The sequence below is a fragment of the Petromyzon marinus genome, chromosome 13, assembly GCF_048934315.1.
Source record: "Petromyzon marinus isolate PM22_M1 ecotype Great Lakes invasive population chromosome 13, UKy_Petmar_22M1.pri1.0, whole genome shotgun sequence".
Lineage (NCBI taxonomy): Eukaryota > Metazoa > Chordata > Hyperoartia > Petromyzontiformes > Petromyzontidae > Petromyzon > Petromyzon marinus.
Genome location: NC_133679.1, coordinates 15,720,910 through 15,735,835, shown reverse-complemented (window position 1 = coordinate 15,735,835; position 14,926 = coordinate 15,720,910). Strand labels below are relative to the sequence as shown.

General features: G+C 57.0%; 1 protein-coding gene across 3 annotated transcripts in view; it reads right to left on the bottom strand.

Annotated features, from left to right (window-relative positions):
- LOC116942149 (proprotein convertase subtilisin/kexin type 6-like) overlaps positions 1-14,926 on the bottom strand; it is a 71,814-nt gene that overhangs the window by 36,012 nt on the left and 20,876 nt on the right. For all 3 annotated transcript variants that reach the window (XM_076066909.1, XM_076066910.1, XM_076066911.1), the window contains exons 10-15: positions 14,809-14,912; positions 12,970-13,087; positions 12,227-12,415; positions 11,253-11,389; positions 10,626-10,817; positions 9,162-9,255 (exon numbers count right to left, since the gene is read on the bottom strand). In XM_076066909.1, coding sequence (XP_075923024.1) covers positions 9,162-9,255; positions 10,626-10,817; positions 11,253-11,389; positions 12,227-12,415; positions 12,970-13,087; positions 14,809-14,912 — 834 coding nt within the window. The remainder of the gene's footprint in view (positions 1-9,161; positions 9,256-10,625; positions 10,818-11,252; positions 11,390-12,226; positions 12,416-12,969; positions 13,088-14,808; positions 14,913-14,926) is intronic.

Below are 14,926 nucleotides of genomic sequence, written 5' to 3'. Positions count from 1 at the left end.
ACACGATGACACTGAGACACGGTGACACTGAGACACGGCGACACTGAGACACGGGGACACTGAGACACGGAGACACGGTGACACGGGGACACGGTGACACTGTGACACTGAGACACGGTGACACTGAGACACGGCAACACTGAGACACGGTGACACGGGGACACGGAGACAGGGAGACACGGAGACGCGGTGACACGGTGACACTGAGACACGGTGACACTGAGACACGGTGACACTAAGACACGGTGACACTGAGACACTGAGACACGGTGACACTGAGACACGGTGACACTAAGACACGGGGACACTGAGACACTGAGACACGGTGACACGGTGACACTGAGACACGGTGACACTAAGACACGGTGACACTGAGACACTGAGACACGGTGACACGGTGACACGGTGACACTGAGATACTGAGACACGGTGACACGGTGACACTGAGAGACTGAGACACGGTGACACGGTGACACTGAGACACGGGGACACGGAGACACGGAGAGACGGAGACAAGGAGACACGGAGAGACGGTGACACGGAGACACGGTGACACTGAGACACTGAGACACTGAGACACGGTGACACAGTGACACTGAGACACTGTGACACACAGTGACACGGTGACACGGAGACACGGTGACACTGAGACACGGTGACACGGAGACACTGTGTCACTGTGAAATTGTGTCACTGTGACAGTGTCACTGTGACACTGTGGCACTGTGACACTGTGACACTGTTTCACTGTGACACTGTTACACTGTGTCACTGTGACACTGTGTCACTGTGACACGGTGACACGGTGACACTGAGACACTGAGACACGGTGACACTGTGACACAGTGACACGGAGACAGGGTGACACGGTGACACTGAGACACTGGGACACGGTGACACGGGGACATGGGGACACAGAGACACGGTGACACTGAGACACGGCGACACTGAGACACGGAGACACGGTGACACGGGGACACGGTGACACGGTGACACTGAGACACGGTGACACTGAGACACGGGGACACTGAGACACGGAGACACGGTGACACGGGGACACGGTGACACGGTGACACTGAGACACGGTGACACTGAGAAACGGTGACACTGAGACACGGCGACACTGAGACACTGAGACACGGTGACACGGTGACACTGAGACACGGTGACACTGAGACACGGCGACACTGAGACACTGAGACACGGTGACACTGATACACGGTGACACTGAGACACTGAGACACCGTGACACCGTGACACCGAGACACTGTGACACTGTGACACTGTGTCACTGTGACACTGTGTCACTGTGTCACTGTGACAGTGTCACTTTGACACTATGACACTGTGACATTGTGTCACTGTGTCACTGTGACACTGTGACACTGTGTCACTGTGACACTGTGTCACTGTGACTCTGAGACACGGTGACGCTGAGACACTGAGACACGATGACACTGTGACACGGAAACAGGAAGACACTGAGACACGGTACACAGACACACGGTGACACGGAGACACTGAGACACTGAGACACGGAGACACTGAGACACGGTGACACGGTGACACTGTGACACTGTGACACTGAGACACGGTGACAGGTTGACACTGTGACACTGTGACACTGAGACACGGTGACACGGAGAAACTGAGACACTGAGACACGGAGACACTGAGACATGGTGACATGGTGACACGGTGGCACGGTGACACTGAGACACTGAGACACGGTGACACTGAGACACGGAGACACGGAGACACGGAGACACTGAGACACTGAGACACGGTGACACTGAGACACTGAGACACTGAGACACAGTGACACGGTGACACTGAGACACGGTTACACTGAGACACGGTGGCACGGTGACACTGAGACACTGAGACACTGAGACACGGTGACACGGAGACACTGAGACACTGAGACACGGTGACACGGAGACACGGTGACACTGAGACACGGAGACACGGTGACACTGAGACACTGAGACACGGTGACACGGAGACACTGAGACACGGGGACACGGAGACACGGTGACACTGAGACACTGAGACACTGAGACACGGTGACACTGAGACACGGAGACACGGTGACACGGTGACACTGAGACACGGTGACACGGTGACACGGTGACACTGAGACACGGGGACACGGAGACACGGTGATACTGAGACACGGTGCCACGGTGACACGGTGACACGGAGACACTGATACACTGAGACACGGTGACACTGAGACACTGAGACACGGTGACACTGTGACACAGTGACACTGAGACACGGTGACATGGAGACACGGTGACACGGTGACACGGTGATATTGAGACACTGAGACACTGAGACACGGTGACAGGGTGACACGGGGACACGGTGACACGGGGACACAGAGACACAGTGACACGGAGACAATGAGACACGGTGACATGGATACACTGAGACACGGTGACATGGATACACTGAGACACGGTGACACGGAGACACTGAGACACGGTGACACTAAGACACTGAGACACGGTGACACTGTGACACAGTGACACTGAGACACGGGGACACGGAGACACGGTGACACTGAGACACGGTGACACGGTGACACTGAAACACGGTGACACTGAGACACTGAGACACTGAGACACGGAGACACTGAGACACTGAGACACGGTGTCACTGAGACACTGAGACACGGAGACACTGAGACACTGAGACACGGTGACACGGTGACACGGTGACACTGAGACACTGAGACACGGAGACACGGTGAGACTGAGACACGGTGACACTGAGACACTGAGAGACTGAGACACGGTGACACTGAGACACGGTGACACGGTGACACTGAAACACGGTGACACTGAGACACTGAGACACTGAGACACGGAGACACTGAGACACTGAGACACGGTGTCACTGAGACACTGAGACACGGAGACACTGAGACACTGAGACACGGTGACACGGTGACACGGTGACACTGAGACACTGAGACACGGAGACACGGTGAGACTGAGACACGGTGACACTGAGACACTGAGAGACTGAGACACGGTGACACTGAGACACTGAGACACGGGGACTCGGTGACACTGAGACACTGAGACACTGAGACACTGAGACACGGTGACACGGTGACACGGAGACACTGAGACACTGAGACATGGTGACACAGTGACACGGGAACACGGGGACACGGTGACACGGTGACACTGAGACACGGTGACACTGAGACACGGAGACACTGAGACACTGAGACACTGAGACACGGTGACACTGAGACACTGAGACACTGAGACACGGTGACACTGAGACACTGAGACACGGTGACACGAAGACACTGAGACACGGTGACACAGTGACACGGTGACACGGTGACATGGGGACACTGTGACACGGTGACACTGAGACACGGTGACACGGGGACACGGTGACACGGTGACATGGGGACACGGAGACACTGAGACACGGAGACACTGAGACACTGAGACACGGTGACACTGAGACACGGTGACACGGTGACACGGTGACACTGAGACACTGAGATACGGTGACACGGTGACACTGAGACACGGGGACACGGAGACACGGAGAGACGGAGACAAGGAGACACGGAGAGACGGTGACACGGAGACACGGTGACACTGAGACACTGAGACACTGAGACACGGTGACACGGTGACACTGAGACACTGAGACACGGTGACACTGTGACACAGTGACACTGAGGCACGGAGACACGGTGACACGGTGACACGGTGACACTGAGACACGGTGATACTGAGACACGGTGGCACGGGGACACTGAGACACGGTGACACGGGGACACGGTGACACTGAGACACGGTGACACTGATACACGGTGACACTGAGACACGGTGACACTGTGTCACTGTGTCACTGTGACACTGTGACACTGTGTCACTGTGTCACTGACACTGTGACACTGTGTCACTGTGACACTGTGTCACTGTGACACTGAGACACGGTGACACTGAGACACTGAGACACGGTGACACTGTGACACAGTGACACTGAGACACGGAGACACGGAGACACTGAGACACGGAAACAGGGAGACACTGAGACACGGTGACACAGAGACACGGTGACACGGAGACACTGAGACACTGAGACACGGAGACACTGAGACACGGTGACACGGTGACACTGTGACACTGTGACACTGAGACACGGTGACACGTTGACACTGTGACACTGTGACACTGAGACACGGTGACACGGAGACACTGAGACATGGTGACATGGTGACACGGTGGCACGGTGACACTGAGACACTGAGACACGGTGACACTGAGACACGGAGACACGGTGACACTGAGACACGGTGACACTGAGACACGGAGACACTGAGACACTGAGACACGGTGACACTGAGACACTGAGACACGGTGACACGGTGACACTGAGACACGGTGACACTGAGACACGGTGACACGGTGACACTGAGACACTGAGACACTGAGACACGGTGACACTGAGACACGGAGACACGGTGACACGGTGACACGGTGACACTGAGACACTGAGACACGGTGACACGGGGACATGGGGACACAGAGACACGGTGACACTGAGACACGGTGACACGGGGACACGGAGACACTGAGACACGGTGACACGGGGACACGGAGACAGGGAGACACGGAGACGCGGTGACACGGTGACACTGAGACACGGTGACACTGAGACACTGGGACACTGAGACACGGAGACACGGTGACACGGTGACACGGTGACACGGAGACACGGTGATACTGAGACACGGTGACACGGTGACACGATGACACGGAGACACTGAGACACTGAGACACGGTGACACTGAGACACTGAGACACGGTGACACTGTGACACAGTGACACTGAGACACGGTGACATGGAGACACGGTGACACGGTGACACGGTGACATTGAGACACTGAGACACTGAGACACGGTGACACTGAGACACGGTGACACGGTGACACTGAGACACTGAGACACTGAGACACGGTGACACTGAGACACGGAGACACGGTGACACGGTGACACGGTGACACTGAGACACTGAGACACGGTGACACGGGGACATGGGGACACAGAGACACGGTGACACTGAGACACGGTGACACGGGGACACGGAGACACTGAGACACGGTGACACGGGGACACGGAGACACGGTGACACGGTGACACGGTGACACTGAGACACGGGGACACGGAGACACGGTGATACTGAGACACGGTGCCACGGTGACACGGTGACACGGAGACACTGATACACTGAGACACGGTGACACTGAGACACTGAGACACGGTGACACTGTGACACAGTGACACTGAGACACGGTGACATGGAGACACGGTGACACGGTGACACGGTGATATTGAGACACTGAGACACTGAGACACGGTGACAGGGTGACACGGGGACACGGTGACACGGGGACACAGAGACACAGTGACACGGAGACAATGAGACACGGTGACATGGATACACTGAGACACGGTGACATGGATACACTGAGACACGGTGACACGGAGACACTGAGACACGGTGACACTAAGACACTGAGACACGGTGACACTGTGACACAGTGACACTGAGACACGGGGACACGGAGACACGGTGACACTGAGACACGGTGACACGGTGACACTGAAACACGGTGACACTGAGACACTGAGACACTGAGACACGGAGACACTGAGACACTGAGACACGGTGTCACTGAGACACTGAGACACGGAGACACTGAGACACTGAGACACGGTGACACGGTGACACGGTGACACTGAGACACTGAGACACGGAGACACGGTGAGACTGAGACACGGTGACACTGAGACACTGAGAGACTGAGACACGGTGACACTGAGACACGGTGACACGGTGACACTGAAACACGGTGACACTGAGACACTGAGACACTGAGACACGGAGACACTGAGACACTGAGACACGGTGTCACTGAGACACTGAGACACGGAGACACTGAGACACTGAGACACGGTGACACGGTGACACGGTGACACTGAGACACTGAGACACGGAGACACGGTGAGACTGAGACACGGTGACACTGAGACACTGAGAGACTGAGACACGGTGACACTGAGACACTGAGACACTGAGACACGGGGACTCGGTGACACTGAGACACTGAGACACTGAGACACTGAGACACGGTGACACGGTGACACGGAGACACTGAGACACTGAGACATGGTGACACAGTGACACGGGAACACGGGGACACGGTGACACGGTGACACTGAGACACGGTGACACTGAGACACGGAGACACTGAGACACTGAGACACTGAGACACGGTGACACTGAGACACTGAGACACTGAGACACGGTGACACTGAGACACTGAGACACGGTGACACGAAGACACTGAGACACGGTGACACAGTGACACGGTGACACGGTGACATGGGGACACTGTGACACGGTGACACTGAGACACGGTGACACGGGGACACGGTGACACGGTGACATGGGGACACGGAGACACTGAGACACGGAGACACTGAGACACTGAGACACGGTGACACTGAGACACGGTGACACGGTGACACGGTGACACTGAGACACTGAGATACGGTGACACGGTGACACTGAGACACGGGGACACGGAGACACGGAGAGACGGAGACAAGGAGACACGGAGAGACGGTGACACGGAGACACGGTGACACTGAGACACTGAGACACTGAGACACGGTGACACGGTGACACTGAGACACTGAGACACGGTGACACTGTGACACAGTGACACTGAGGCACGGAGACACGGTGACACGGTGACACGGTGACACTGAGACACGGTGATACTGAGACACGGTGGCACGGGGACACTGAGACACGGTGACACGGGGACACGGTGACACTGAGACACGGTGACACTGATACACGGTGACACTGAGACACGGTGACACTGTGTCACTGTGTCACTGTGACACTGTGTCACTGTGTCACTGACACTGTGACACTGTGTCACTGTGACACTGTGTCACTGTGACACTGAGACACGGTGACACTGAGACACTGAGACACGGTGACACTGTGACACAGTGACACTGAGACACGGAGACACGGAGACACTGAGACACGGAAACAGGGAGACACTGAGACACGGTGACACAGAGACACGGTGACACGGAGACACTGAGACACTGAGACACGGAGACACTGAGACACGGTGACACGGTGACACTGTGACACTGTGACACTGAGACACGGTGACACGTTGACACTGTGACACTGTGACACTGAGACACGGTGACACGGAGACACTGAGACATGGTGACATGGTGACACGGTGGCACGGTGACACTGAGACACTGAGACACGGTGACACTGAGACACGGAGACACGGTGACACTGAGACACGGTGACACTGAGACACGGAGACACTGAGACACTGAGACACGGTGACACTGAGACACTGAGACACGGTGACACGGTGACACTGAGACACGGTGACACTGAGACACGGTGACACGGTGACACTGAGACACTGAGACACTGAGACACGGTGACACTGAGACACGGAGACACGGTGACACGGTGACACGGTGACACTGAGACACTGAGACACGGTGACACGGGGACATGGGGACACAGAGACACGGTGACACTGAGACACGGTGACACGGGGACACGGAGACACTGAGACACGGTGACACGGGGACACGGAGACAGGGAGACACGGAGACGCGGTGACACGGTGACACTGAGACACGGTGACACTGAGACACTGGGACACTGAGACACGGAGACACGGTGACACGGTGACACGGTGACACGGAGACACGGTGATACTGAGACACGGTGACACGGTGACACGATGACACGGAGACACTGAGACACTGAGACACGGTGACACTGAGACACTGAGACACGGTGACACTGTGACACAGTGACACTGAGACACGGTGACATGGAGACACGGTGACACGGTGACACGGTGACATTGAGACACTGAGACACTGAGACACGGTGACACTGAGACACGGTGACACGGTGACACTGAGACACTGAGACACTGAGACACGGTGACACTGAGACACGGAGACACGGTGACACGGTGACACGGTGACACTGAGACACTGAGACACGGTGACACGGGGACATGGGGACACAGAGACACGGTGACACTGAGACACGGTGACACGGGGACACGGAGACACTGAGACACGGTGACACGGGGACACGGAGACAGGGAGACACGGAGACGCGGTGACACGGTGACACTGAGACACGGTGACACTGAGACACTGGGACACTGAGACACGGAGACACGGTGACACGGTGACACGGTGACACGGAGACACGGTGATACTGAGACACGGTGACACGGTGACACGATGACACGAAGACACTGAGACACTGAGACACGGTGACACTGAGACACTGAGACACGGTGACACTGTGACACAGTGACACTGAGACACGGTGACATGGAGACACGGTGACACGGTGACACGGTGACATTGCGACACTGAGACACTGAGACATGGTGACACGGGGACACGGTGACACGAGGACACGGAGACACGGAGACACGGAGACACTGAGACACGGTGACACTGAGACACTGAGACACGGTGACACTGTGACACAGTGACACTGAGACACGGGGACACGGAGACACGGTGACACTGAGACACGGTGACACGGTGACACTGAGACACGGTGACATGGTGACACTGAAACACGGTGACACTGAGACACTGAGACACGGAGACACTGAGACACTGAGACACGGTGTCACTGAGACACTGAGACACTGAGACACTGTGACACTGAGACACGGTGGCACGGTGACACGGTGACACTGAGACACTGAGAGACTGAGACACGGTGACACTGAGACACTGAGACACTGAGACACGGGGACACGGTGACACTGAAACACTGAGACACTGAGACACTGAGACACGGTGACACGGAGACACGGTGACACTGAGACACTGAGACACGGTGACACGGTGACACGGAGACACTGAGACACTGAGACACTGAGACATGGTGACACAGTGACACGGGAACACGGGGACACGGGGACACAGTGACACAGGAAACGGGCACATAAGGACAGACTGCAGCAACACTGGCTAACCTTCCCCCCTTCCTCCTCTGCTGCACCCCCCCATTCCCACCTCTCAGTGCCGTTTCTCAGGCTGAAGTGGACGCAGAAGAAGCAGTCTCTCTGGTTGGGTCCATCGCAGTACGGACACTCGGGGAAGCATTGTCCTGGGGGGCACGGCAGGGGGGGGGGGTGAGGTGCCAACAACACACGAAGCACACCGCAACCTACACCGCACCACGACACTGCGACACAACCTACACAACACCACCACACTACAGCACCACACTGCACGACCACACTGCACCACTGCTACACAACCTACACACCCGCCCCCAAAAGACAAAGATCCCCCATGTTACCTCAACAGCCTGTGGGAGCAAGTGCTGTTTGCGAGCATCTATGGAGGCCGGCACGGCACACGAGGGGGTGGGCGGCCAACACCACGCCCGACCGCCTTTGTCTCCCCAGTGACGATGTTTACACTCCGCACCAGGTACTCATTTGAGGGTGAGTCGACCTAGGGGAGGCTCGGGACCTGTTCAGATAATCGTCACCGGTGTTGGCCAGGAGCGGGAATCGAACCCGGGTGGCCCGGTTCGTAGTGCAGCGCGCTAACCGCTACACTACCACTCCCAATACACACACACACACAAACACAGACACACAGACCCCCCCCCACACACACACCCATACACACACACCCACACACAACAACAACCGCCATTCGCCACTAAGTGGCGGTGACGTCACCACGACGCTTGTGCCAGGCTATGTGCACCCTGAGGCCACGTGAAGTGTCGAACGCCCGCTGGCAGGAGGTCACGGGGCAGACCCAGGTGCCACGGGTCGACTGACTGAGATGACTGGCTGATGCACCACCTGTGCCCCCTACTGTGTTTTGTCTGGAAATACAACCCCCTACCTCCTCGCGGTGCCGGACGGGCAACTCTGTCGTGGACAGTGCTGTGGGGGGAGGTCCAATTTTGATTGGCTCCTCCCCTCATGGCGTCTGTGTCCACCACAGGGGCTAAACGGCGGCTCTGGACGGGTGCGAGGGGCTGGTAACCCCTCCACCTTCAATTAATTACCACTAAACCACGAGTTAAACTGAAATATGACACACACACACACACCCATACACACACCCACATACACACACACCCACACACACACACCCATACAGCAACAACAACCGACATTCGCCACGAAGTGGCGGTGACGTCACCACGACGCTTGTGCCAGGCTATGTGCACCCTGAGGCCACGTGAAGTGTCGAACGCCCGCTGGCAGGAGGTCACGGGGCAGACCCAGGTGCCACGGGTCGACTGACTGAGACCCATACACACACACACACACACCCATACATACACACACCCACACACCTATACATACACACACCTACACACACACACCCATGCATACACACACCCACACACACACACCCATACATACACACACCCACACACCCATACATACACACACCCACACACACACACCCATACATACACACACACACACACCCACACACACACACCCATGTATTCTTGGGGTTGCTGCAGATCGTCCTTGTCACTCCCCGGCCACCAATCGTACCACGGGGACCTTTTCCCCGACAGGGACCTCGCGTATTCCCTCTTCAGGGGAGACCTCGCCGCAGGGGGGGGCGCGTCTCCCTGGGGAGGCTCCTCCGTCCCGTACAGGATCAGGGACCACTCCTTCAGCTTCCCTGTGGAGCGGGGGAGGGGGAAATTAGCGAGCCCTCGAAGCGCTTCGGGCGTTTCACCAGGACCTGCATCTCCGCTCTATTGCCCTGGTCGAGACCTGGGTTATTCTTCTGGTACGGGAGGATGTGCAGGCTGAGTGGACTTGCCGAAGACTGGCACCAGCGGTGTCAAAATGGGCCTCTGTGGGGAATCTCGTGAAGGACGCTGCTGGGTAGTTGGAGGGCAAAGGAGTGACGCTCACAATAACAAAGCAAAACACCGAGTGGGTAAAACGCAGCGAGTTGTCACAGTGGGGAGCAACAGGTGGTGCATCTGCCGGTCGGCTCGGTCGGTCAACCAGTTACACCTGGGTCTGCCCCGTGACCTCCTGCCAGCGAGCCTCAAAGTACACCGAGCCTGGCACAAACGCGGTGGTGACATCATGGCGAATGTTGTACCCATGGCCTTGGGGTTGCGGGGCTGCGAGGGGGTGTCCAGGATTTCCAGGACCCAGACCCCCCCTGGGGCCTCCCCCCAGCAGTGCGAGGTCATGAACTCCCAGTCCTTGAACCCCTCCTGGGAGTGGTCGTACATCCTGCTCGCACGCACGGGCCAGAGCGCACACGTCTCTGTCTCTCTTCTGCCGCTACTACCGCGGTCACTCTTTCGGTAAACTTCACTCGTCGATTCCTCCAGCCGTGTTGATGACTCGGGAGCGAGATGCTAACTTCGTCACCTGGTATACAAGAGGTCGTGGGTTTGATCTCGAAGCTGACGCCTCTATATTTGGAGTTTGCGTGTTCTCCCCGTGGCCGCGTGGATTTTTACGGTCCTCTGGTTTTTCCCTGTTTAGAGTATTTGACTGCTATACATTTTCACGTGATAAGCCGCTTCGCTGAGCTATAATTTGTGGCCAGATCGCTTCTGAAAAAGAGCTATATAGTTTAGTGGGCCTTATATGTGGTAAAATAAAACTAGTTTAGAGTTGTTTTACAACAACACACTCACCCACCCACTCACTCACCCACCCTCCCACTCACCACACTGCAGGTCACTTCACCTCTCTCTGCTTCTTCTCTCGCACTGCTCCACTGTGGGATTCCCTCCTCCCACCATCGTCTCTCTCTCTCCACCAAGCTCTCATCGTCATAACCTCGCTCGATTAACAAAAAAAAACATGTTTCACTGGTATCTGTTACAACTTCAATAGTAGTGCTGTTTGTTGCTGGCCATTCAACGTTTGGGCCTTGGGGCCCCGGTTCTCAGCGACCGTGTTAACAAACAAAAACACCTATGCGCCTGCCCACCTCCATCGCCTACCCACCTGCTCACCTCACCTGCCCATTCATTTCCTCGCCCGTCCATCATCACCTTGCCGCTCCACCTGCTCACCTCCCACCTACCCACCCGTCCACCTCCTCACCCTCCTCACCGGTTGGCGAGCAGCTGTGAGCGCGTGCCGGCCGGCGAGGTGAGGAAGATGGCGAGGTCCCCGCGACGCACGTGGGTGAGCGTCACGCGCACCACCACGTGCTCCAGGTGAGCGACGCGGCTCGCCGGGTCGTCGCGGCAACCGCTCACCTTGGCGATCGCCACGAGCTTCTTCTCCGGCCGAATCCACCTGTCCACAGGATCAACGTAAACTTGACTATCTCGCGGCACGGTCGCGGTAGCGCTAGCGGCACAATCAACGTAATCTTGAGTCTCCCGCGGCACGCTCACGGCAGCGCTAGCGGCACAATCAACGTAATCTTGAGTCTCCCGCGGCACGGTCACGGCAGCGCTAGCGGCACAATCAACGTAAACTTGAGTCTCCCGCGGCACGGTCGCGGTAGCGCTAGCGGCACAATCAACGTAATCTTGAGTCTCCCGCGGCACGCTCACGGCAGCGCTAGCGGCACAATCAACGTAATCTTGAGTCTCTCGCGGCACGGTCACGGTAGCGCTAGCGGCACAATCAACGTAAACTTGAGTCCCTCGCGGCACGCTCACGGCAGCGCTAGCGGCACAATCAACGTAAACTTGAGTCTCGCACGGTCACGGTAACGCTAGCGGCACAATCAACGTAAACTTGAGTCTCGCACGGTCACGGCAGCGCTAGCGGCACAATCAACGTAAACTTGAGTCTCCCGCGGCACGGTCACGGCAGCGCTAGCGGCAGGCTGGTGCACTCACGTGTGAGTGCGGTCCGTGTGGCCCCGGCACGTGCGTTGCTCAGGCACGCGGCGCCACGACGCCGCGGCCACCACCATCGCCTCCGCGTTCATTAACCCGAACCCGTACAGGTGGCTCACTGCACGGGGCGGGGGGGCACGGGGGGAGCGGGGAACACAGGGGGCGGGGGGGGGGGGCGATGTTATTGCGTGGTATGAGTGCTGTGGTGTGTATGGTAAGTATGTTGAACTTCTTTTGCACCGTACGTAGCCAACCGTGCTAATCGGAGGTGCGGGGGAAGGACAACAAACTAAACACAAAAAGCAGCTCTAAAGAAATTAGTTTTCATTCTAGACGATTTAAAAGTGCACAGCTCCAGTGGCTCCCTAATATCGGAAGAGCGTTCCAGACGGCCCCAGAAGTGCATCTTAAAGCGCGCGATGCGGTGACCGTCCTTGTTCGATGGCTGAGCCAAAAGCCGCTGCGAGAATGACCACCGGAGTTTTAGTGATGATGGTTTCTGCTCCTTGACGAGGTCAGCGAGATATTGTGGTTCATTTGTGGAAAGCGCTTTGTGTGGAAAGAGTGCAATGGTGAGTGGGATTTGTGTATGGTGCGGTGTATGTATGGTGTATTATGGTGAGTGCGGTGCGGTGAGTGCGGTGTGGTGAGTGTCGTGCGGTGAGTGTGGTGAGTGCGGTGTGGCAAGTGTGGTGTGGTGAGTGTGGTGAGTGTGGTGAGTGTGGTGTGGTGAGTGTGGTGAGTGTGGTGAGTGTGGTGTGGTGAGTGTGGTGAGTGTGGTGAGTGTGGTGTGGTGAGTGTGGTGAGTGTGGTGAGTGTGGTGTGGTGAGTGTGGTGAGTGTGGTGAGTGTGGTGTGGTGAGTGTGGTGAGTGTGGTGTGGTGAGTGTGGTGTGGTGAGTGTGGTGAGTGTGGTGAGTGTGGTGTGGTGAGTGTGGTGAGTGTGGTGAGTGTGGTGTGGCGAGCGTGGTGAGTGTGGTGAGTGTGGTGTGGTGAGTGTGATGAGTGCGGTGAGTGTGGTGAGTGTGGTGAGTGTGGTGCGGTGAGTGTGGTGAGTGTGGTGAGTGTGGTGCGGTGAGGGTGGGGAGGGCGGTGAGTGTGGTGAGTGTGGTGAGTATGGTGCGGTGAGTGCGGTGAGTGTGGTGCGGTGAGTGTGGTGAGTGTGGTGCGGTGAGTGCGGTGAGTGTGGTGTGGTGAGTGTGGTGTGGTGAGTGTGGTGTGGTGAGTGTGGTGAGTGTGGTGCGGTGAGTGTGGTGCGGTGAGTGTGGTGAGTGTGGTGTGGTGAGTGTGGTGAGTGTGGTGAGTGTGGTGAGTGTGGTGTGGTGAGTGTAGTGAGTGTGGTGAGTGTGGTGAGTGTGGTGAGTGTGGTGTGGTGAGTGTGGTGAGTGTGGTGAGTGTGGTGTGGTGAGTGTGGTGAGTGTGGTGTGGTGAGTGTGGTGAGTGTGGTGTGGTGAGTGTGGTGAGTGTGGTGAGTGTGGTGAGTGTGGTGTGGTGAGTGTGGTGAGTGTAGTGAGTGTGATGTGGTGAGTGTGGTGAGTGTGGTGAGTGTAGTGTGGTGAGTGTGGTGAGTGTGGTGAGTGTGGTGTGGTGAGTGTGGTGAGTGTGGTGTGGTGAGTGTGGTGAGTGTGGTGAGTGTGGTGTGGTGAGTGTGGTGAGTGTGGTGTGGTGAGTGTGGTGAGTGTGGTGAGTGTGGTGTGGTGAGTGTGGTGAGTGTGGTGAGTGTGGTGTGGTGAGTGTGGTGAGTGTGGTGTGGTGAGTGTGGTGAGTGTGGTGTGGTGAGTGTGGTGAGTGTGGTGAGTGTGGTGTGGTGAGTGTGGTGAGTGTGGTGAGTGTGGTCTCACCACGCCGCCCGGCCCCGTTGGTCGTCCAGTCTGGAGCCACAAGGTGTGCAGGCCGGGAGGTCCTCACCACCAGGTGCTGCACGTCCCTCCAGGTGAGCCGCGGGCTGTGGGACACTCA